Source organism: Anopheles marshallii, chromosome 3, assembly GCF_943734725.1.
Source record: "Anopheles marshallii chromosome 3, idAnoMarsDA_429_01, whole genome shotgun sequence".
In the NCBI taxonomy this organism is placed as follows: domain Eukaryota; kingdom Metazoa; phylum Arthropoda; class Insecta; order Diptera; family Culicidae; genus Anopheles; species Anopheles marshallii.
The window spans coordinates 3020510-3042581 of NC_071327.1; the positions used below are offsets into that span (position 1 = coordinate 3020510).

The following is a 22072-nucleotide window of genomic DNA, read 5'->3' on the forward strand; positions in this document are numbered from 1 at the left end:
CTGTGTTACCTGTTTTGCAAAACAACTTAGCCCGAGAAGAGGCCAAGCGAACGAAACGCTAACTCGGGAACGAATTTGATCTTAACCACCTTTACCACCCTCGGTCCAGATCATGTTCGCTAGTGCCGGGTATGCCGACCGGCCCGTGGATCGTTTTCTTCGCCCTTTTCTTCGTTCGTTACCCATAACTAAAGCTGTGTGCGTAAAGCATTCGCCCCATTCTTGGAGGCGTTCTTGCTCGCCAACTCTCTTTCGGACGCGTGCACTGGTCCAGGACGCACGCACCATCATCGTACCCTGTTGGTGTCTTTCGGGAAACATCCGGCAGTCGCTGTGTTCGCTTGCGATGGCTTTGCGTTACGATGAGCTGAAAGCGCCGTTTGTGGATTTTGGAAATGGCGTTCGGTTGGCGCTCGATTTGGAAGAGTTTACGGATGCGGCTTCGAAGGAAAAGGCAGCTAAAGAGTTGCGCGAAACGAACGACGTGACGGACGCGTCCATTCGGAAGCTTCGCGAGTTAGTGCAGCGTAAGTGTTGGAGGTCACTGGTTCATCGAACCAGGCTGGCGTGAAATAGTGAAACAGCTGATTTGTGTTAATTGGTTGGAGTTGTGTTGGGTTTCAGAGGAAAAGCAGCTGAGAGTTCCGGTGGAGGATGAGTCGTTCATGAGGCGTTTCTTGCGTCCCAAGAAATATTATCCCGACAGTACGTTTGATATGGTGAGTGATTGGGTACTGCTTCCCGCGAGCATGTGATTTAACGCGTGTTCCTTCATGACGCTTCAGATGAAAGCATTTTACCGCATGAAAGCGAAAGAGAATTTCATCTCCGATCACTTGACGACGAACTCGATCAAAAACGCTCTGGAGGATCGTGTGGTGCAGATTCTACCGAAGCGCGATCAGCACGGGCGTCGCATACTGTACATGGAAATGGGGGGTAATCACGCTCACACACACACACGTCCGTCCCATGCAGCCTCTAATTGCCAGCATGGCTATGCACGTTTTTTTTGCAGCAAAATGGAACTGCACGAAAGTACCGTCGCTGGAGGTGATCCGCTGCACCAACATGCTAATGGAGACGGTTGGCCAAGAGCCGACCACCCAGCTGCACGGCATCGTGTTCGTCATCAACTTCGACAAGCTGTCCCTGTCGCACATCGGCCAGTTTCCGCCCAAGTTCGTGAAGACGGTCGTGGACCACGGGCAGAAGAACTCGCCCCATCGCATCAAGGGCATACACATCGTAAACAATGCGCGCATGTTTAACATCTTTTTCAAGATATTCAAACCATTTCTGGGGAAGAAATGGAGCCAGCGGGTAGGTGCCGATGTAAGAGAATTTGCAATTGATTGAATATTAAGCGCGTCGAGTGTCCCCGGTTTGCTTTCAGATATTCCTGCACGGTGTGGAGTTTAAATCGCTGCACGAACACATCGATGCGGACCGTCTGCCCTCGTTTCTGGGTGGAACGTACGAGCTGCCGGTGGAGTATGATGGGGCAGTCATCGGACAGCTGTTGGACTGTTACAAGGAGAAATTCGAGAGTGGGTGTGATAAACGAAGAAAGCGTTAAAGGCCTGAGTGACTTTATTTGCATGATTTCATTACAGAAGAGGAGAGACATGGGTACATCCCGGAGGTGAAAGAATCTTAAAGAAAAGGACATTTGGTGGAAAAAGGGGTAAAAGTTGTGCACCTGCTACATCACGAAATATCATTCAGGAAGTTTACTGAAAAAGGAATGCCATAGCTTGTCCAATATGTTGCGACGTAATAGGTAAATAAACAAGTAAAGACAATAAATAAATCAGAATAAGTAGTTATATCAGCCGCTTCATGCGTTGAGAAAAGATGCTTATGATTAAATCAATGGGAATGTTGTGAAAAAAACAGATAACTCACACAGTAAGGATGCCCACCATCTCGAGATCTTTATCTTCTTCTGGAATACACTTAGAAGGCCTAACGAGATTTTATGGGTTGGGGAGTCTGGTGTCATTCTAATGACATGACCAGGCCACTGGAGCACAACAGTCTAATCCGTAAGGCCCTTAATATTGAGGGCATTGTACAGAGTTTACTATAAAAGCGTCGTCTACGTTGTCCTCTCCTTGCAAGATTCCCAAAACAACACTTCAAGACTTCCTTCTCTCGAATCTTAGCGATTTCAGCCATTTGTCTACGGCAGAGTCTATGTCTCAGTAGCGTATGTGAGTGCTTTGACTATATTCTGGATATTCAATACTACCATGATAAGTGTTGGGAGAGGAGAGTAGTTCACAAAATGATCGATTGTGCCGTGACATAATAGCCTTACAGTTCCAGTTTTCCCATGTCGAGGAGTAAAAACAAATTAATAAGAAACGAATATACAAAAACATTGTTGTTGATGGTCGATAATTGTAATTTTATTTCACTCCCACTTACAGTGAAAGATATTCTAAAACGGAAAACAAACACGCAGGTTTACAGTACCTTCACTTACACGTTAATTTTGCACTCGTTTGCCCAGTCCGACCTTAAGTGCGTTCGATCGTCACAAAAACATACATTGCCGCACGTATCTAATAAAACCAATAAATAAACTTGTCTTCATTTCATCTTGCCCTTCACCGCGCAAACACACGCAATACAGTGCGGTACTTGAACTTTAATTTATGCCCGTGAGAAATAATGGCCGCTGAGGCACGGGACGCAACCGAGACGCTGACCGAGACGTTTCAATGTCAACACTCCCAATCCGCCCAAAATGTGGCCGGTCGTCGTCGGTGGTGGTGGTGGTGGTCGGCCTGCATCAAGCATCTTACCATTAACCCTCAAGCATGTCACGGTGTCCCACCGCGCTTACCTAATCGCTTACACACTAATCGCGAATCTGGTCAGCTCGATCTGTTCTGTTACGTGACGGTCAGCTGTTTGTGATAGAACCGAACATACTGGAGAGTGGTGCTGATAGAGAGAGAGAGGGAGAGAGAGAGAGTGGGGGGCGGCGGCTTTTTTGCGATGCGGCATAGATCACAGATTGGCGGCAGCAACTCTGGCAGCAACTCTGGCAGGGTGTTTGTTGGCATTCTCAGTTACTCTCGTCATACCCAAACGCGTCCATTGCTGCGTGGAGCATTTCAGAGAATCAGGCCAACAGCGAAAAAGAAGAAAACATACGCATTAGTCACCGTTTGTCAGCAGTACGTGAACCTGATCGTCGACTTACTTTCGTAGTGCTTATCGTACAGCTGCATAAAGTCGCCGAGCAGCTGACCTTCGCACTCGGGCGCATCGAGCGTACCACCGTACGCGGGCGGCAAACACTTCGGGCTGATGCATTTGGTCAGCGAGCTAAAGTCACGGTTGTGGAAGTGCATCTTGTCCCGCAGGTCCTTCGAGATGAACGGCTTGAAGATGGTAAACAGCACGTTGAACAGCATCGAGTTGTTGATGATGTGGATGCTCTTCAGCTGCAGCGGGCAACACTTCTGGATCCACTGCAGACTCACCATCGCGTGCTTCGGCGAGGCCTGCGCCACGTGCGACATCGAAAGGCCCTCAAAGTCGAAGATGATACGAATCCCGTTCACCTGCACGAGCGGATCCATCAGCGAGGCTTCGATGTTGATGCGGAACAAAGCTACGACGTCGTACATCGATACCTTCGAAGTGTTCCATTTACCTGGTTGATAGGCGAGAAGGATTGCAGGAAGAGCAAAGTGTTGTAAATATCTCAATGTCCTAAAGGTTAAACGGGCTTCGCTTTACGGAGCAGAACAAAACCAAAACAAAACCCCGGAAGGAAGCTGTTTACTGCCGGATTAGATTGAATCTTTTACTGGCGCGCGAAAGTCAGGCAGGCGTGACCCGCATTTATGGTTAGCTTCTTCGGGGTGCTATTCAAAGTTGCCGAGTGATTCATTTGCTTTGCAGGAAATCGTTTGCCTTTTTAGGAGTGTAAAAGTGAAACCATCCGTGGAGGCTATGGGTCATATGGGAAGCTTATTTTGATTTCGTAAATAGAGCACGCTACATTCACGCTGCATAAGTATTGATAAAGACGTATGAATAAGTCATTATTATGACGAAATTTTTATCTACTTTTACTAACTTTTATTGAAATTCAGTTATTACGAATGAAAAGTTTTTTATATTTTAATTTGTTATAATTTAAAGAGCGAAATTTACTTGTTCCTCTTGCTGCGTTCTCATAAACGCCCAGAAGTATGCAATAAGATGTGTGAAGAGCTCGCAACGATACAATGCGACAATAATTGAGATGAAATTATAAAATGTCTCGACTTACAAGCGTACACACGAACTATTACAGTGCTATTCCAATAATTAATTCCCCCTTCGTACATCATGGAGAATAGACCACTTTTTCCGGGTTGCGTCATAGCAGCGTCAGCTAGTACTCTCATTTTTATCCCGATGCTAATTCCTCTCTACTCCCGCGAACCGGTACGGATTAGTATTTATCGATTCCGACGACAAAGCCAACTGTCACAATCGATCTTTCCATCCCTACGGTCTGTTTAATTGTAACGATTTGTAATCCGGTCGCGATTTCACCGTGTAGGAATATTCCACGGAACTTCTCCTGCTCGGTACGTCAAACAAAAAGCAAGAATCAAACACAAAAAAAAACCCTCCGTCAAGGTAAATGCTGAAAGTGACCGGTTGCCGGTGCGTCACAGTTCTCGATGAAAGTAACAACAGCCTCTGAAACGGATTGCTGTGGGGGTCGCTTATGCAACAGCACTGACATGCGGATGCTATAAAGGCAGAAAATGGGTCAAGATCGCATCCACGGTGATAATGGTACGATCGTCTAAAAAAAAAGAGTCTTTCAACCATTCCGGAATGAGAACGGGAAAAGAAATGAGTAGATAATTTGACAATTTCATCATGATTTGTTCCGTAAATCAGTGATTTTTTTGACTTTATGAAGAAACTTAAGGTTGTTCTATTAGCGTATAAATAGAGTACTCTTAGTATTAGTTGTTTGTTGGGTTTCCCTGGTACTAACAGAAAGCTGACTGATAGGGTTATTATGTAATCATGTGTTTCATTTGCTCCACTATTTCATTGAAACCCGATTTGCGGTACCAGCGAGTTGTGTTGAAACTAAAGTCACCCTCTTTCAAGCTTTAAAAACAATAGAAAATGAGCACACGATCACACCCGTGTTGTTGATCGGAACACAATGGGTAAAAATGCTCACCCTTACCAACTTATTGGTGGGTGTAGGTCTACGACCACAGCTTCCATTTCATCAGCCAACATTAGTACCCAATTTACCAGGCCATGGAACGAAACCAATGGCTTTGCAGTAGCATGACAGCATGATCATGTTTCATACCACTAGCAGAAGGAGAGACGCGAAATGGAACGCCAACAACAACAAGAAACAAAGACTGTTGCAAAAGTATTGCTGACGTTAACGGCGTAGAATTTTTGAACTGTTGGAGGAGGAAAACCCCAACAGCTCGATCCACTCCACACGACAGATAACGAATATCGGCAATGGCCAAAACAGGATGGAGGTTTCAAACAGGTTTTGTTGGGAGTATGGAGAGTTTCAACCCCAAAACAAACCTGTCACAGTCCGATTCACGCTTGACGTTGAACGAGGGTCATCGAACGCTTCGTGGAGGTTTCGGTTGGGTGTATTGTTTATGCATGCAAATAGCCGGTTAGCATCCCCAGCATAACTACTTACGTCCGAGCTGGGTCACGCAAATGCCACATCCGTCGTCGTCACGCAGCGGCAGGAAGTTCACCATGCCGGAGTCGTAGATGTGCCGTATGTGCGATGGTTTGATACGACCTTCGTAGTAATCCTTGCCGTAGCTGCGCTTCATCGCGAACGTATGCCGGATGCAGTCGAACGCCTTCTGCACATCGTACGCCATCGGGCGCAGGAACTTGAGCAGGAACTTTTCATCGTCCAGCGGTACGGTAAGCTTCTTTTCGCCTCGCAACAGCTCCCGGAGCTGTTCCAGCGAGCGAGCCTTGTTTTCCGGCGTTTCGTTCAGCTCCTGTTCTGCCTTCACGACCCAACGCTGCTCGGTGTAGTCATCATCCTGCAGATAGATGATGTAGCCCCGTCCGAGATCGATGTACGGGTAGTTTTTCTCGTTGTATTTGATCGACATTTTTGGTTCGGTTCAGACTTGTGTTCACTTTAATCACCGGGTTACGCTAGATACTACCAAGGATTTTCACTTTCCAACCGAAGGCATTAATGGTGAATCAGGGACGCTAGCAGCATGCACCAACCACACGAACAATCCTCCAATTACCACTTCCAAAACCAAATTCAACAAACCTAACAGCTCTCGAGCCCGGCGACCTTGAGCCCGATGGTGTGTTTACCGCAGTCTCGCGCTGTGTCAGGTTTTGTTTCCTAAAAAAAATGCCTTTAGCACACGCAGCACACCACTCGACTCCAAAACAGACCCGAACCGGCTCGGAGGTTGAAGGGTATACACAAACGCGCGAACCACCGACAAGGCACTCACGCACGCACGGAACTAGAGGGGCTTTTTTGTTGAGTTTGAATAAAGCAAAGTGAAAATTGCACAACAAACCAAACGATCCACTCCGCACAACGGTTCGACGGTGACTGTTTGTTCGAAACTTTACATCCACAAAGCTACGTTCGTTCCCGAGCTCAGCGATGAATGAAACCGTCCGATCATCTCACCATTCGCTTTATAGACTTCCGTGGGAGCGGTGACGTTCTGACGGGCGCTTGAAGCCGATCTGGCGAATCGCCGTTCGGCGATCGTGGTGTTGGTGACCTTTTGCCACCTAGCGTCTGTTTGCGTATGCGTTTTTATTTGTTTATTGAGCTCACTATCATCCATCGCCCGCGGTAAACACGAAAGACTGCACACACGGCGGTAGGCGGTAAGCGACGAACCCGTGGCCGAAGGGAACATGCACGACGTTTGTGGCTGCTTGGATGGGAAAATTTGGTGGTGTATTTTTCCGTGCGACTTGTTGCACGGGTTTCTGGCACCAGTCACATGCAGAAAATTCCACCTGCGGCCTTCGAGCCTTTGAGGCTGCTCGTGCGAGACCATGACATTGGGGGGAAGATTGAGGTGATAATCGAATTTACTGTGCAATTCGGGCGCAAGCTACTGAAGCCCCACTCAAGGATATTCATAGCGCGGATGAGACTATCAATGAAAGGAAATGGCATGGTATTTATTTATTCAACTACATTAACAGAACTAAAAAATACGGTCAAATGCTTTATTGGTCAACAAATCGTACTCGTTAAATATTAGTATTGTACCCGCAAAACTATTCCTTTTTGCGATCCGTTACGCAAATGGTTCATACCGAGCGTTTTGCTTCATCTTCAATCTTTCATTCTCGCTTTTATTCCAGTTTGTTTGCATCAGGTGGCGCTCTGTTGATGAGGCTATACATAGCCACATCCCCTATGATGGGTACCATCTTAACGTTTGCCTGATACTTCAGACAGCAAACATTGAGATGGTTGTGAAACAACACACACCATCTGCTTGATCGAGCCGCTTTCAATCTTCTCGAGACCGTTGATTGTAAGCGTAGTGGTTGCAAGATTGGAAAAAGCGCAGAATAAGCTGGTGTGAAGATCCAAACAAGCAGAAGTAAAGCAATTGTTGCGCAAGCTTTGCAATGCGGGTTGCATACTGGAAGGCGTTCTGCTCTTAATTATTATTCATAGTATGTAATTTATTTTCCAAAAAACCCTTGGAATCATGTAATTTACTTAATTCAATTCATTGTGTTTAAAGCCACTGTATCTGTTTGCTTGAGATTGTCAATGAGCGGTAAGTGCGCATTAAAGACGACTGTACGAACCGGACACGACAAACTTGCGGCGGGTAACCATCAATCACGTACACACTCACCCTCAGTATGTTGCCCTCTGTGTGCCGGATGAAGCGCAATGATGAAAAGATAATTATTTTCCATCTGCGCTGCGTGTGTTTGGTAAGCAGCATATGATTTTGTGCAGTAGTCGTGCTGACGATCACGTTTGACGGTTCGTTGAATCTGGTACAGTGTGCGGTATCGTTCTAAAGTTTTCAATTAGTGAAGTGCGAGGATGGTCGAAGAATAAAATGAACAAGCCTCAAACATGCCTTTGTTACTTCATTTTAAAACCGACGGATTTTCCCTTCCGAAATGTTCGAAATCTGTCGCTCACTTCGAATGCACCTGCAGTACTTTTCTTTTTTTTCTATACACACACCTTTACGATCCACATATCTTCTTCGCCAAATGAACAAAGGTTGCAGAAGGTTCAAGGCAGCGTCTCCATCAAAAAAATGTAAACTCACTACCGACTGTATCAACATGTTGGTCGCAAAATTTGCTCAAAACATTTGTTATGTAAACCCCTTTTCTGATAACACGACAGCCCGCGGGGGGGATTTCAACCTAATCGGGCGTACTGCTACCGCTGCAGCGTGCATCGTATCTGTAATCCAATCCACCGATAACCGACCAGATCCCTGGTTCGAGTACTTAAATCGCACCAAACGACCCATCGGTTCTACTTTCGCTGGCGTCTGCCCGACTCCGAGTTCCTTGTTTCTGTGTTGCCGATTGTCCAAGATGCCGGGTCCGTTTGAGATTGATCGTTCGCCACCGAGCGCTGAGTTGTTGGAAGTTGCAAAACAGGAGCTACGGGAGACGCCCGAAGTCCGTGCGGCCGCCATTGAGGAGCTGCGCAAGCTGCTTAAAGCTAGCAACCTAAACTTCCCGGACGATGACGAATTCTTGCTGATCTACCTGCGTCCGACCAAGTTCTATCCCGAAAGTGCCCTTAAATTGGTAAGTTGAAGAATTGGTTTTGCATAGAATCGGAAGTCTGTATCGTGCCCTTCCCTCGCGCTGTTTGTCTTCTCAAGATGCGCAGTGTAGCCGAGTTTAACAAGACCTACAAGGATCTGCTGCACAACTTGATGCCCGTGGATGTGAAGTCAGTGTTTGTCGACCATGGACTGATCAACATCTTCACCAACCGGGATCAGAAGGGTCGCCGCCTTATGGTGGTGCATATGGGCGAAAAGTGGAACACGAAGGAGGTGTCCGAGGACCAGATCTTCCAGGCGCTCTATACCATCCAGAAGCTGGCCGTCCTTGAAGCGGCCACGCAGATCAACGGAGCGGTAGTGATCTACGATTTCAAGGGCATGGGCATGGGCCACGTGAAGGCCATGTCGACGAGCGGTGCCAAGCGTCTGCTGACCTTCATCCAGGAGGCCTGTCCGTTGCGCATGAAGGCTGTCCACTTCGTTAACGAGCCGATGATCTTCAACATGGTGTGGTCGCTTTTCAAGCCCTTCGTGAAGGAGAAGCTGAACAAGCGTGTAAGTAGAAAGTCCCGCGGCGACCTTGATTGGTTGCGGCAATGTGTAGCAAGTTTAAGGATGGATCGTGAGCTAATTAATGGTATGGTGACGTTTTGTGTTGTTAACAGATGTTCTTCCACGGCGAGAAGATGGCTAAACTGCACGAACACGTCCCTAAAGAGTATCTGCCAGCCAACTACGGCGGAACTCTTCCAGCACTGGACTACGGCGGCAAGGAGTGGTACCCGGTTGCTGAGCAGTTTAACGAATTCATCACAAAGTGGAACTCGTGCGGTTTCAAATAGAGACAACCAATGCAAACCTTAAGACCAGTTTAATGAATTAAAGTTTTTTTTACTTAAAATCAAAAACAAAACACCTCAATTCTTGCTGTTTCACTGTTCACATCGTTCCCTATCACTGGTGACCTTTGCTCGAGGGGGTGATTTAATCCTTCGCGATCAATTGCGATAAGATTAAGCTGGAGTACGTTTTGTGTGGGAGCATTTTCTTAAGCGCTGACTATAGAAATCGATTTACAACCCAACGGTTGATGAATTTGATGCCTGCCATCGGGTGGGAACGTTTATTGCTACGCTAACGGAAGATATCACAGGTCGCAAGCTTACAGTGACTTCCTATGTGATAATCGATGTGCTGGCCCTAAAAATACATTTGTAATCAATATTATTTTAAGATAGAAAAGTTAATTAACCGTTGCAGATATCTACTCCAGCATGGTACATCTTCCTTAATGAAACTCATCGCATTGAATCATTTACAAGCTTTATTTATGCAAGTAACTCATAACAGCTGATAACAAAAATCAACACAAGATGCAGCATGACTTTTGACGATAGTAATGCAATGTGGTGCTGCAACGATCCCACTGTGCCTCGAATTGGTACACAGGGGCACGGAAAAAGTCGAAACTAAATATAAAACACTTGGATCCGTTGGCAAGATGAATGATAAGCATCGCAATAGAGAGGGAGGCAGAGCAGTGGGCAGGAGAAACAATCGTTTGACGTCTATTGGGAACGTACAACGACCGATTGATAACGGCTTAGACGGCGTGCGACTCCGTTTCTTACTCTATCTTCCTTCCCTTCTCTTTCAGTCTAACGTTCGGTTGGTCACGGTCAATGAGACTGCCGGGGTGTGTTGATAACGATGCAATTGGCAAGTGGCAGTGTCTCAAATTCTCCCGTAGGTCATCGTTTTTACTTAAATCCGCACGAGTTCCATTTCTTGATGAACTCGAGATGCTGTTCCGCCACCGGGTACCAATCCTTGCCACCATAATCCAGCGCCGGAAGACTGCCGCCGTAGTTCGACGGTAGGTACTCCTTGTGTACATGCTCGTGCAACTGCGACAGTTTATCACCGTGGAAGAACATCTACAATGGAGAACAAACGTTTGGCAATTTGAAATGCGTTCCATAGCAACCACCACAACAGTGACTCATACATACACGCTTGTTCAGCTTCTCCTTCACGAATGGCTTGAACAGTTTCCACACAATACTGAAGACCATGGGCTGGTTGATGAAATGGATGCCCTTCACACGCAGTGGGCTCGCCTCCTGGATGAACGTCAGCAGACGCTTAGCGCCACTGGGTGACATCGCCTTGACCTGCTTCATGCCCATCCCCTTGAAGTCGTAGATCACCACCACACCGTTGATCTGGGTGGCCGGTTCCAGCATGGCCAGCTTGTGAATCGTGTACAGCACCCGGAAGACCTGCTCCTCCGACACTGCCTTCGGGTCCCAGACCTCACCCATATTCACGAACATCAGGCGCCGCCCGTTCTGATCCCGGTTCGTCAAAATGTTGATAATGTTATGCTCGATAAACACATTCTGCACATCGCTCGGCATCAAGTTGAACAGCGTTTCCTTGTAGTTTTTGTTAAACTCCGCAATGTTGCGCATCTGCAACGGGAAATAGAAGGCATTGCGGAGGGAGCGTTTCGCAAATACTGGGCGCACAATCTTACCAACTTCAGTGCACTTTCGGGGTAGAACTTGGTTGGGCGAAGGAAAATGATCAGGAACTCCTCATCGTTCGGGTAGTTGAGATCCGTTGCCGCTTCCAGCAGCTTGCGCAGCTCCTCGACGGCAGCTGCCCGGACTTCCGGTGTCTCGCGGAGCTCCTGCTTGGCGATCTCCAACAACTCCGCGCTCGGGGGCGCTGTTTCCAGCTCAAACTTTCCCATGGTCACTCGATTCTAACCCACCTCCGTCCACAACGATGATCAGCAGTACACTGTGACTTCTGTTAGATCCCAGCCACGGACGTTTCTGACTGTCCACACTATGCATTCTGGTGCTGCTTCAGCCCTAACACTGTTATCAGTCATCCAGAGCCCGGTTGTTTACGTGCTCGTCCTTTACACTGATACCCTTGCCGCATCGATTCGTGGAGTTTCGTGAGATTAGGTCCGGTGCTTTCTATCGGACGCGCTCACATTTGGCAGCGTCTTCTAGGGTCGTCTTCCACTATCAGCTTGGCCGCCCAATCCCCTGCAAGGTGCCGTGGAGAGATAAACGATGAGGAACGCTTCTCCGACCCCGAGGACGGTGCATGGAGTAGTGGGATGGCCGAAACATTGATTGGATTCACATAATCCAAACACACAAACGAACGCGAAAGGCCGTTAGCACTTAAAGGAAGTCAACTGCTTCTTGCGATTGATAACAGCGAAACGAAGCGTCAGAACAGTCGTCTTATCAGGGTCGTAGTTGAGACTATTTGGTAGTTCGGTTTGGTGACAGTGACGATCAATACAATGAGGAACGGCAGGAAAGGAATTGCTAGCAATGGACTTTGACTGAACGGGGGTTTCTTCTACACAGGTTCTACGCATTCTGATGCCGCTCACTGGAAGAAGGGGCATTGGTTGACACAGTAAGGGGTAGAAAAAAATCTCAACAATGCCATCTGTTGATTGAACTAAAATCAACAAAGAATTGCACTTTGCATCCAATTCTTGGTTTTGTGAACAGTACTTTTTGTTCTACTGCCGGTTAGGTTAATGGCTTTGAAAGTAAACAGATTGAGATTCATTTTGCTTATAGTTTAGAAAAAGGAAACACAACAATGAGTCCATGGTATAACACTGACTTACAGTTACGTAAAGAGTGAAACACTGATAAGCACTGACCGTGCTCGTCGATCTTTTGCTCAAAACATATGCGATCGTTACATAACCAGATTATAGTGGAGTATAGTTACATTATTGTTTAGAAAATATTCAAATCTTGTTTTGCTCAAAATAACGCAAAACACCTAAAATATGTCATACTTCCTACATAATATTTGATTAATTTAATGTTGTTTATTCGTTACTATGTACATTGATTATTCATTTTTCATATATTATCATTCGCACTACTTACAATGAAATAAGCAGTGTTGTGATTAAAATGATAAAATATTCAATCAGTTGGCAGGAAAAATATTACAACCGTGACTAACCCTGTATTGCGATACGTTCGATGTAGGTGTATTGCGCATTGCCTACATTTAGGCGCTTTTAATGATTGATACAGCTTGATAACATTACGTCATACAGAAGCCGATTCGTTTGTAATAACAACTCTGCTAAGATTATAATTTTGGAATTTATTCGATATCGTTATAAATAAACCTATTAAGACCTTCAATGCGATCGCAATTTACCACACTGGACGCCAACTTATGTGAATCAAATCCACCCACCTACCGTATCAGTGAGTGCAATCAGTTTAGCAGGGAAACCCCATCATTGTGAAATGGAATGCCGCCATTCGGTTGTCCGACTGGAATTTAAACATTGATCCACAACTAATCCGTGCAGTGATAAGAAAAATCAAAACCTCATGCCTATGTAATCGATGACAATTGGATTCCATTTTATTGCTATAGAACACCGTCCCAAATACAGCCAAGCGAGTTCATGTGTGGGGCACCGGATTAATCGCTCTAAATACCACATGCACGCATCGATGATGGCATCGATCGTATCGTACCGATGTTGTTTTTTTCCTAATCACTAATAGTGTCCCGTTTTGATCCCATGTGCTTACACCGACGTATCAGGCAAGCGTTTAAAACGTTAAAAAAATGGCGACTGTTCGAATTCGTCCTTCAAAACCGAATGGTTCTCTCCAAAGGGAGTTTGGTTAGGGTAAGGAAGAGGGAGCTTATCACACCTTGGCTTATGTCGCGACGTCACATAAGTGCGCGATTGCTTATCTGCGCGAACAGTAATCATTGAACTTCGCACCACCATCCACGAATGGCACGATGGGTTGTGTGTGTGTTGGTGGGGTTTGTGTAAGTAGTTTTTGGCCTCTCTTTGGAATGCGATGACAAACGATGCAGATGAAGATGCAGTCTATCAGCTGGATTTAGGGGCTCAAGGGCTAGCCGCATAGCCGTAGTTGTTCCATCGGTGGATGTGCTCGGTGTACTTCTCGATGCAAGGATACCAGTCCCGGGAACTGTAGTCCAGTGCGGGTCGTGTACCGCCATAGTTTTTGGGAAGATCCGCTGGATCGATGTGCTTGTGTAGCTTCTTCATGTCATTACCATGGAAGTAGAGCTGTGTGAGGAAAGTGCTCAATAGAAACGATCTCCAGGTAACCAAGGTTGACGTCTACTTACCCTCTTCTTGAGCTTATCACCAATGAACGGTTTGAACAATGTCCACACCATGTTGAAGATGTACGGTTGCTTGAGGATGTGGAACTCCTTCATCCGCAACGGGACCGCCTCCTGCAGGAAGGTAAGCAACAGCTTCGAAAAGGACGGCGATAGACCACGCACCTGTTTCAGCGACAGTCCCTCAAAGTCCATCACGATCACTACCCCATTAATCTGCGTTTCCGGCTCGAGCTGGGCCACCAGATGCACCAGATAGAACATCCGGAACAGCTTCTCGGCGGTGACGGCCTTCGGGTCCCAGACCGCACCGCAGCTCACGATCAATATCCGACGACCCTTTCGGTCCCGGTTCGTCAACACGTTCACAATCTTGTGATCCAGGAAGGAGAGCTTCTCATCCTCCGGCGACAGGTTGTGCATCAGAGGGAAGTTGGTTTTCTTAAAGTCGGCTATTCTTCGCATCTGTGTTGAGGGACGAGACAAATAATACACCCATTAGCGTGGTTTCTGCAGTCGTACGATTCGATAAGACACTGCATGCATCTGGCCGGCCTGTTTACCATCCTTTCCTTTAATCAGCCGAGGTCTTATCAAGCCACTTATTTTCGGTCAAAACATGCAATAGCTTATCGGACTGGGAGTTTTTTTTTGGTTGGTAAAAATAACCTTTTTGGAACCTGGCGAAGGCTCTAGCAGAACATGGCCATCGCTCGACTTCGAAACTGATTAGTGCGCACAAGTACGTTAAGAAGGATCGAGTTACAATGCTGGTGAAGCCATAAACAACAATGCGCGGCCGGGTGTGCTGACACGCTGACTTACCATTTTGAGCGCACTGTCCGGATAGAAGTGGCACGGGCGCAGAAAGATTAGCAGGAAGTCGTCATCGTCCGCGTAGTTCAGGTCGGTGGCATTGTGCAGCAAATCGCGCAACTGCTGGATCGCCTGCTCCCGCAACTCAGGCGTTTCGCGTAAATCACACCGGGACACTTCCAGCAACTCCTCGGTCGGTGGCTCCGTGACTATGTCGAACGGTGGCTGTGCTATCGTCTTCATTCTGTTTGTGTTTGTGTCGCGCACTTTGTTTGGCACTTTTCGGATCCTTCTTCACGCAATGTGCTCCAGTGTCACAATCGATCGGGAAGAACTGATCGCCGAGGTGTCAGTCAACGGGCCCACCTAAAAATCTGGACCGCTTCGTTCCGCGGCTACAACACGAATGTGTTTGCGCACCGACACTCATCGATTACAACAAAATCGCGCGTGCACTGCAAACCCCCTGCTGTATCTCCCAGTATCACCCCTCATTTCTACTTCCCAGCCAGCGATAAGTTGGCAATTTGTGTTGGCAGTTTTTTTTTTCGGGGGTCTTTGGGAGGTATTGATTCGAGTAAAAAAAAATGAAATTTAGCTTCTGCGTCACCATCACCCGCTACGCTGGCACAATCGAACCGGACAGGAAGAATCGCCTCTGGCCGGCTACTTAATCGCCGATACCCCTTCCCCTTCTCCTGTATGTTCTTTTCTATCCACCCCATCCGGTGTTCCTGACGCCGCGCTGAGTCTCTTCGCGATTTGATTTGTATTTTAAAGATAAGTGGAGGCCTGCTGCTGTTTGCTTGTTGAAACGTGTCAACCGAAACAGCTGATATGCTGGTGTAACTGTACCACTCTGCTGACGGCATCGCCATGTTGTTGTGTTGACTTCCTACGCTCAACCCTAACCGTGTGGGCCATACCGGCGTTATCGCTACTACTCAGATGATCCAAGGCCAAAATAGTAGTTGAGTAAGATTTTGTCACAATATTTCCTCATCAGATACGTCACGGGAATTGGAATTCTTTACGGCTCGGAAGCAACAAATGCCCATGGCCCTTATGGCAATGAACTGCTGAATGATTTCCCGCGGCAAAGGGGGTTCTAACTGCTCCCGTACATTAACACTAATCCGCCACCTTATCGCTAGCACATCAATCGTTTGACCTTTACACCGGTACAGTTGTGATGTTTTGGAACTGGGCTCTTAATTTATTGAGTTGTTTTGCAACCCTTCGAAGACCACCAATAAGCTGTGTTTGTGAACGTTTAACACTTAACCTAGTAAAACCCGCAAGAAAGTCAGCGTGTCAACTGTCAAACAGAGTGATCGTAAGGTTTATTAAAATCTACAAACAAAACCCTTCGCAATGTGCAATATTCCCCCATTTAGAAAACAAACAACCTGGAAATAACCTCCTGTATGTAAAATCTACTACTCCTGGGGTGGTTCATCGTGGTTCAACGAGTCCACACTGCTGGTACTTGTTGATGTGATCGATCTGTGCTTCCACGCACGGATACCAATCCTGTCCGCTGTAGTCGATCGGTGGCATATTACCACCGTAGTCGGCCGGCAGTTGATCTACGCTGATGAACTGGTGGAACTGGTGTAAGTCGTTGCCATGGAAGAAGATCTGCGAAGAAAGCGAGATTGAAACGTGGTCAGACGGCTGGTAATGACCGCTTGGGTGGGAGGGTACACATATTAGATTGCAAATTATGATAGTAGCACATTTGATAGCACGGCGGTGCAACATGCAAGGCGAAGACTTGTGAATGACATGCAGCAACACACGACGGAAACATAGACACAGGTACAGACGGTACTTACCTCTGCGTGCAGGCCTCTTGGGAATTAAAGACGCCTAATGTAAGCAAAACCTATTGAAGCCATTGCAGCTCTTCTTCCTCCAATCATTCCACCACTTGGGCGAATAAGTTGTCAGTAAAGGCACTAAGTATAGTTGGGAGAATTGTCCAAAAACGCTAACCTAGATATTAATGCTCAGTAGCTCTAGTAATATTCGAATGTATTCGGAGGGTATCGGTACTATTCAGGCTTAGACTCCTAGTGATCGCATCTTCTCTACCGTGTCTTCGTCTCTCTCCAGCAGTTACTGCACATTCGACACAAACCCGAACGTGTTCCACTCGTTTATATGGTCGATGTAGTTGTACACGCAAGGATACCATTCCTTGCCACCGTAGTTGATCGGTGGTCGATCACCACCATAGTTAGCCGGCAGATCGCACGGATCGATGTGTTTGTGCAGCTTCCGCATGTCCATGCCGTGGAAGAAGATCTGCAGATCGGGTTAAACATTGGTAGGTTCAGCATTAAACGGTCATCTTCCGGTTTGCGAAACATCCCGTGATGGAAGCATGCGCATGATGATGCAAATTTGGGAAGAACGCAAAAAATGACCGCGCATTGGTTGGCCATCGAACATTTGGTTGTGTTTACTAACAGTGATTACACGCGCCGAAGGTACCGATTGAAAATAAAACCGAAAGTTGCATGATAACGGAACGGGCAGCATCGTCAGCTGATGGCGCAGCTGTCTGCTGTCCGGCTAAAGTCTGACTATGCGTTGGGCAACGTATTTTTATTTTGGGTCATGAGACCAACAGTACGGGCAAGGTTACGACGCATCCCAGCCCCAGGGTGGTAGTACTTACGCGGCTCTTCAGCTTCTCCCGAATGAATGGTTTGAACAGTGCCCACACCATATTGAAGATGTACGGCTGCTTGAGGATGTGTACCTCTTTCAGGCGTAGCGGCATCGCGTCCTGAATGAACGTAATCAGTCGCCTTGAGAAGGAGGGCGAAAGCGCTTTAACCTGCTTGAGCGAGAGTCCATCAAAGTCGAGCACTACGACAATGCCGTTGATTTGGGTGGCCGGTTCGAGCTGTGCGACGAGATGTATCAGGAAGAACACCCGGAACAGCTGCTCCGAGCTGACCGCTTTGGGATCCCAGGCCGCACCACAGTTTACCAACAGCACACGGCGACCCTTTTGGTCACGGTTGGTCAGGACGTTGACGACGTTGTGGTCGACAAAGGCGAGCTTCTCCTCTTCCGGCTTTAGCGCGTGTAGTAGTGGATGGTTGGTCTTTTTAAACTCGGCAATACGACGCATCTGTTTCAGGGGAATAAAAGATGTGCAATGAGTCCAACTACTAGCGCACGATAACGCAATAGAGCGAACGCCTGAGCGATTGATTAATTGAAAGGCGAACATAAAGCATACCCGGACTCGATATATCACTATCGTCTAGTCTGACGTCACTGGTCCAAAGTTCAAGAACCGGGGGTTCGTAAGTTAGCAAGAAAACACGTACAAAGTCTTCTCCCAGGAGGCACCACTCCTGCAGTGGGGAGAACACTCACAGTGCTTATCTTAAAAAGTGAAACCAAACGAACTGATTGCGCCCGTTCCCCGTCGTTCAATTGCCGATATGGACTTTACTGGTAGGCAAAGTCCCATACGTGAGGAAAGAATGTTAAAAAAAAAGCTGAGGAGGTTTGAAACCTCTTTGCGAATTTTCTATAGTGGCAATCAACTCACGAAGGTCTTGAGTACTCCGAACAGTTTTGCAACGATGGCATGTTACATCTAATCTAATCAATTCATCTTTCTCCCAAGAGCAACCGAGATAAGGACTAAGAGAAGGGATTTTACTCAAAAGAATTCGCCCATTGAATCATTATCACACCTTTGAGAATGGTTCAGATTGATCAATATACGTCAAAGCGCGTCGTGAGAAGAGCCTTTCTTGAGCAGGTGCGTACCTAATGTTCATCTAATTGCACTGACCTTCAGTCGATTAACATTCATAATTTGGCTGACGTAAACTCATGTTAAGATGTATCTCTTTTATTTTTTGGCTCTGCACTTCTCCCATTGCTAAGATCATTAGCGGTAACAAGAGTTTCTACCACCGGCAAGCAAATCGTTTCGGTGATACAAAACCATTATAGAGGAGAAACAAGCCAAAGAAATGAAAACAATGGCCCCCGGGCGCTGAGTACAATGGGTATCGGCTGTGATGGCGCGACACTGGAGACGTTCGTCGTCTAGTCGATATCGATAAGTCACACAACCCTCGGTCCCGGGCAAAGAAAGAAACCCCGTTTGACTCATCGCCATTCGCACGGGGACAGTGCGCTGGTAACGCACGGTTGTTGTCCATCGTTAACACTTTGTTTTTCTGCCATCTGCGGGCGCAACGGTACCACTACGTCACTCACCATTTTCAGGGCACTTTCGGCGTAAAAGTGGCAAGGGCGTAGGAAGATTAGCAGGAACTCTTCCTCCTCGCTGAAGTACATATCCTTGGCTTCCTTGAGAAGGGCTCTCAACTCCTCCACGGCGGAGCTACGAATTTCCGGTGTTTCCCTGAGTTCCCGGCGTGCGATCTCCATCAGATCTTCGCTTGGTGGTTCCACCTCAATATCGAACGGTTTGAGCGACATGTTGTACGACACTTGGCAACTTAACACTGAACTTCTGCTCACATCCGCATACACACACTTTCTATCCTCCCCACGAAGTGTGTCTTACACGCAATTAAGCCGTAACGCCTGAAATAGTTAAGTCGTGGCTTAAGCGGATCACCATCCAACCGCTAGAACGATCGATCAGCTACTGATGATCGTTGAAGACACACTCGTGCGCTTCTAGTCTTTATTACATAAAGAAGCGTGAGGACTTCCTCTGACTAATGCCTCCTGCCTTCAAAAGGTGCCCCCTCCCTCCCTTCTCGCTGCCCTCCCCATTTGCCATTTGTACCATCCCCGGAGGGGAAAAGTGATCCAGTCGCTTTTATCACACCGCAATCGGGAGCCTTCGAAGCCGCAATCGACGTACAGTGGTGCGCTTTCTTGTGTTTTATTTACATTTTCACTGGTACACTTTCAGGTCGAGGTGTGTGTTTTTTTTTCATTTCCCCACTACTTTTTACAAAACCTCCCCCCCGCAAGTGCTAGCACCCTGTTACGCGCAACAGCAACACATCAACCCCGTTCGAATCCTTTGTTTCGCCAACGAGTCTGCTGCCCGATCCGTTATCACTTTCGTTAGACGAGTGTGCAACGCGCATTGCATTTTTTTTTGCTACAATGAGAGGTGTGGTGGGGAAGGGAGAGTGCAACTGCAGTTCCCCTTCATCCACCCCCCCACCCCCCTTTCTGTCCCGTGACCAGGACGATCGTGTTAGTGCCCCTAGCTGTCCGAGTCGGGGCCACTCGTATTCTTCGTTAGTTTTCTTTGCGTCGTTAACTGGATTATCACAGCTGACGTAGCTCCCCATGGTGCCGGTGATTTGTTATGACAGTATCGTATAGAGGTGTTTGATGAACCCATTCATATTGTTAATGAATTTAGCCTTTTAATTAAGTTATTAATTGACATTCTCTTATCAAAACGAGGGAATCCTACGTATCCTTTTCTCTTTGCTCTGCTAGAAAACTCGGTCGCCATCTCAAACCATCCGATCCGACCGATCAAAACAAACCCCTTCAGTGGTGCGTATCGGTTAAGCGTGCGCATGCGTCATTCCCGCGATGGGAAGCTGCCCCAGAACGCAAAGCCACCCCCCGTCCTTCCGGCTGCTTGCGTCCGGTCAAGCACGGGTTCAAAAGGTGTTTTGGGGTCGTAAAATGGGTCCCGCACTCGAGTGTGCTTGAACGGCGCGCAGAAGGATGGTTGCCTCGATTGGATTCTGAAGTTGCCGCGTCGCACACTATGCAGTCGAGTGGAACCGGAAGATGGCGGTTCGGGGGGTGTGCAAGTATTTGAAATGAGGTGATAATAAGTGACACTTCTTTCCGTGTGTGTTTGCGTGATGCGAATCGGTATTATGATCGACAATAACAACCAGAGCTGGGGAGGGAAAAAAGGAACCCTATAAATAGCTCCCGTTGACCTTCTGTCAAACAAGGAACAAGTGTGCGCTCTAAAGTATGCAATCAATGCAGCACGTTCAAAACAATCGAATGCGTCGCGCAGAACCTTAAGTGTGTTTTGTGGATGTGTTTTGCGTTGGATGGTACGTTAGTAACGTTAACACTCTCCACTAATTTTATTTCCGTTACATAAGGTGTGTTACGATAAAGTGACTAACCTCCTTGAAGACTACTGAAAGTAAAACGAATTTATGTTGACAATTGCATACACCTTAACCCATCCTTTGTCTACTAGATCAGCAGTATTATAGGTGACTGCTACCGATCTATATCCTACAATCTTCTACAGTTGATTTATTGATCTTTATCAAACATATATTTGTGGTTCGTTGGACAAAGGCATCTGGTGTCGTCCGGTGTCATTCTCATTACATGACCAGCCCACCGGAGCACTTTGTTTCCCCCTTTCTTAATATTTTTATGTGAACCCATGAAGTATAATTAGTACAAATAAGAGTTTTTTTCCTTTCCTTAACTGCCAAAATTACCCCGTACATCCTGTATATAGTGACTCTAAATGAAGGAGGGGCTCAAAAGACATATCAATCGATAAGTTAAAATAATCCTTCTACACGTTCACGCTAGATTTTATCAAGCACAAATCGTCCAATCTGCCTTCCTAAAGTTGCAATTGCATATCTAAAAGTTCTGGCTTAATGGATGAGACAATCTCTTGAGTAATAGCTAAGCTCTGTTTGGTGGGTTATCAAGCGTCATAGAGAGATGCATAAGAGAAGTATGTTGGATGATGCAAGAAAGGGTCCTTCATCTCTTCGTAATCCTTAAAAAACGTCAGCATTTTTTCAGCACATCAAAAATGTTGATAATATTAATTTTATTCAACAATACTTTTTTAATGCTTTAACCTCGAAGGCTTATTTTACCTCCAAATTTATCTTAAACATTGTTTTTCGCTACGGTTACGTTATCGGAAGTAATCAGAGGCGTCGCGTTAATTGTTTTGCAAGTAAAACTCTCGAAAATTGCTAATTACAGAAGCTTATTCAACGCAATGTGTTGAGCGATTGGTTTTTGCACAGCTCACCTTGCAATGGTACGGTGCATGGGGATGATTTTAGCATCAGTAGACAGAAAAAAGAACACAACCCCTCCACCGTACGATAGGAGACAACTGGACTGGTTCGTCGACTAGCCTATTACCCTATTCGCGGTGCCTCTAATGCGATAATGTTCCCGCACGTCCTGCCGGGGACCGTGTCAGCACACGCTAGTGTTGGTGTTGATTTGGGCAAATGTTAGACAAATTTAGCATC

The 22072-nt window shown here is 46.7% G+C and overlaps 6 protein-coding genes across 6 annotated transcripts; 2 read left to right on the top strand and 4 right to left on the bottom strand.

Moving 5' to 3' along the window:
• The first annotated feature begins 346 nt into the window (after window positions 1–346).
• Window positions 347–1660, top strand: LOC128715085 (retinaldehyde-binding protein 1-like). Its single transcript, XM_053809968.1, has 6 exons — window positions 347–527; window positions 625–719; window positions 786–939; window positions 1019–1323; window positions 1397–1550; window positions 1617–1660. The coding sequence occupies exons 1-6, from the start codon at window positions 347–349 to the stop codon at window positions 1658–1660; spliced, it is 933 nt and encodes a 310-aa protein (XP_053665943.1).
• A 1419-nt stretch (window positions 1661–3079) lies between these two features.
• Window positions 3080–6152, bottom strand: LOC128714286 (alpha-tocopherol transfer protein-like). The gene is made up of 3 exons (XM_053809162.1): window positions 5717–6152; window positions 3218–3673; window positions 3080–3114 (listed from the first exon to the last, which is right to left on the bottom strand). The coding sequence occupies exons 1-3, from the start codon at window positions 6150–6152 to the stop codon at window positions 3080–3082; spliced, it is 927 nt and encodes a 308-aa protein (XP_053665137.1).
• A 2464-nt stretch (window positions 6153–8616) lies between these two features.
• Window positions 8617–9661, top strand: LOC128714126 (retinaldehyde-binding protein 1-like). The gene is made up of 3 exons (XM_053809001.1): window positions 8617–8835; window positions 8913–9374; window positions 9485–9661. Exons 1-3 carry the CDS (start codon window positions 8617–8619, stop codon window positions 9659–9661), a joined length of 858 nt encoding a protein of 285 aa, XP_053664976.1.
• A 918-nt stretch (window positions 9662–10579) lies between these two features.
• Window positions 10580–11577, bottom strand: LOC128711239 (retinaldehyde-binding protein 1-like). The gene is made up of 3 exons (XM_053806106.1): window positions 11359–11577; window positions 10832–11293; window positions 10580–10756 (listed from the first exon to the last, which is right to left on the bottom strand). Exons 1-3 carry the CDS (start codon window positions 11575–11577, stop codon window positions 10580–10582), a joined length of 858 nt encoding a protein of 285 aa, XP_053662081.1.
• A 2184-nt stretch (window positions 11578–13761) lies between these two features.
• Window positions 13762–15065, bottom strand: LOC128711340 (clavesin-1-like). Its single transcript, XM_053806208.1, has 3 exons — window positions 14832–15065; window positions 14010–14471; window positions 13762–13947 (listed from the first exon to the last, which is right to left on the bottom strand). The coding sequence occupies exons 1-3, from the start codon at window positions 15063–15065 to the stop codon at window positions 13762–13764; spliced, it is 882 nt and encodes a 293-aa protein (XP_053662183.1).
• A 1212-nt stretch (window positions 15066–16277) lies between these two features.
• Window positions 16278–19307, bottom strand: LOC128716192 (clavesin-1-like). Its single transcript, XM_053811112.1, has 4 exons — window positions 19083–19307; window positions 17509–17970; window positions 16953–17132; window positions 16278–16463 (listed from the first exon to the last, which is right to left on the bottom strand). The coding sequence occupies exons 1-4, from the start codon at window positions 19305–19307 to the stop codon at window positions 16278–16280; spliced, it is 1053 nt and encodes a 350-aa protein (XP_053667087.1).
• Window positions 19308–22072: the final 2765 nt, after the last annotated feature.

Coding starts and splice junctions, on each gene's coding strand:
- LOC128715085 (XM_053809968.1), top strand. CDS start 347: ATGGCTTTGCGTTACGATGAGCTGAAAGCGCCGTTTGTGGATTTTGGA. Junction 528..624: donor GCTTCGCGAGTTAGTGCAGC/GTAAGTGTTGGA, acceptor GTTGGGTTTCAG/AGGAAAAGCAGCTGAGAGTT. Junction 720..785: donor CCGACAGTACGTTTGATATG/GTGAGTGATTGG, acceptor ATGACGCTTCAG/ATGAAAGCATTTTACCGCAT.
- LOC128714286 (XM_053809162.1), bottom strand. CDS start 6,152: ATGTCGATCAAATACAACGAGAAAAACTACCCGTACATCGATCTCGGA. Junction 3,674..5,716: donor TTGCGTGACCCAGCTCGGAC/GTAAGTAGTTAT, acceptor CCTATCAACCAG/GTAAATGGAACACTTCGAAG. Junction 3,115..3,217: donor GTACGATAAGCACTACGAAA/GTAAGTCGACGA, acceptor TGCTCCACGCAG/CAATGGACGCGTTTGGGTAT.
- LOC128714126 (XM_053809001.1), top strand. CDS start 8,617: ATGCCGGGTCCGTTTGAGATTGATCGTTCGCCACCGAGCGCTGAGTTG. Junction 8,836..8,912: donor CCGAAAGTGCCCTTAAATTG/GTAAGTTGAAGA, acceptor TGTCTTCTCAAG/ATGCGCAGTGTAGCCGAGTT. Junction 9,375..9,484: donor AGGAGAAGCTGAACAAGCGT/GTAAGTAGAAAG, acceptor TGTTGTTAACAG/ATGTTCTTCCACGGCGAGAA.
- LOC128711239 (XM_053806106.1), bottom strand. CDS start 11,577: ATGGGAAAGTTTGAGCTGGAAACAGCGCCCCCGAGCGCGGAGTTGTTG. Junction 11,294..11,358: donor CCGAAAGTGCACTGAAGTTG/GTAAGATTGTGC, acceptor TTCCCGTTGCAG/ATGCGCAACATTGCGGAGTT. Junction 10,757..10,831: donor AGGAGAAGCTGAACAAGCGT/GTATGTATGAGT, acceptor TCTCCATTGTAG/ATGTTCTTCCACGGTGATAA.
- LOC128711340 (XM_053806208.1), bottom strand. CDS start 15,065: ATGAAGACGATAGCACAGCCACCGTTCGACATAGTCACGGAGCCACCG. Junction 14,472..14,831: donor CGGACAGTGCGCTCAAAATG/GTAAGTCAGCGT, acceptor CCCTCAACACAG/ATGCGAAGAATAGCCGACTT. Junction 13,948..14,009: donor GTGATAAGCTCAAGAAGAGG/GTAAGTAGACGT, acceptor TTCCTCACACAG/CTCTACTTCCATGGTAATGA.
- LOC128716192 (XM_053811112.1), bottom strand. CDS start 19,307: ATGTCGCTCAAACCGTTCGATATTGAGGTGGAACCACCAAGCGAAGAT. Junction 17,971..19,082: donor CCGAAAGTGCCCTGAAAATG/GTGAGTGACGTA, acceptor CCCCTGAAACAG/ATGCGTCGTATTGCCGAGTT. Junction 16,464..16,952: donor CGTTCGGGTTTGTGTCGAAT/GTGCAGTAACTG, acceptor CTTTCTTCGCAG/ATCTTCTTCCATGGCAACGA.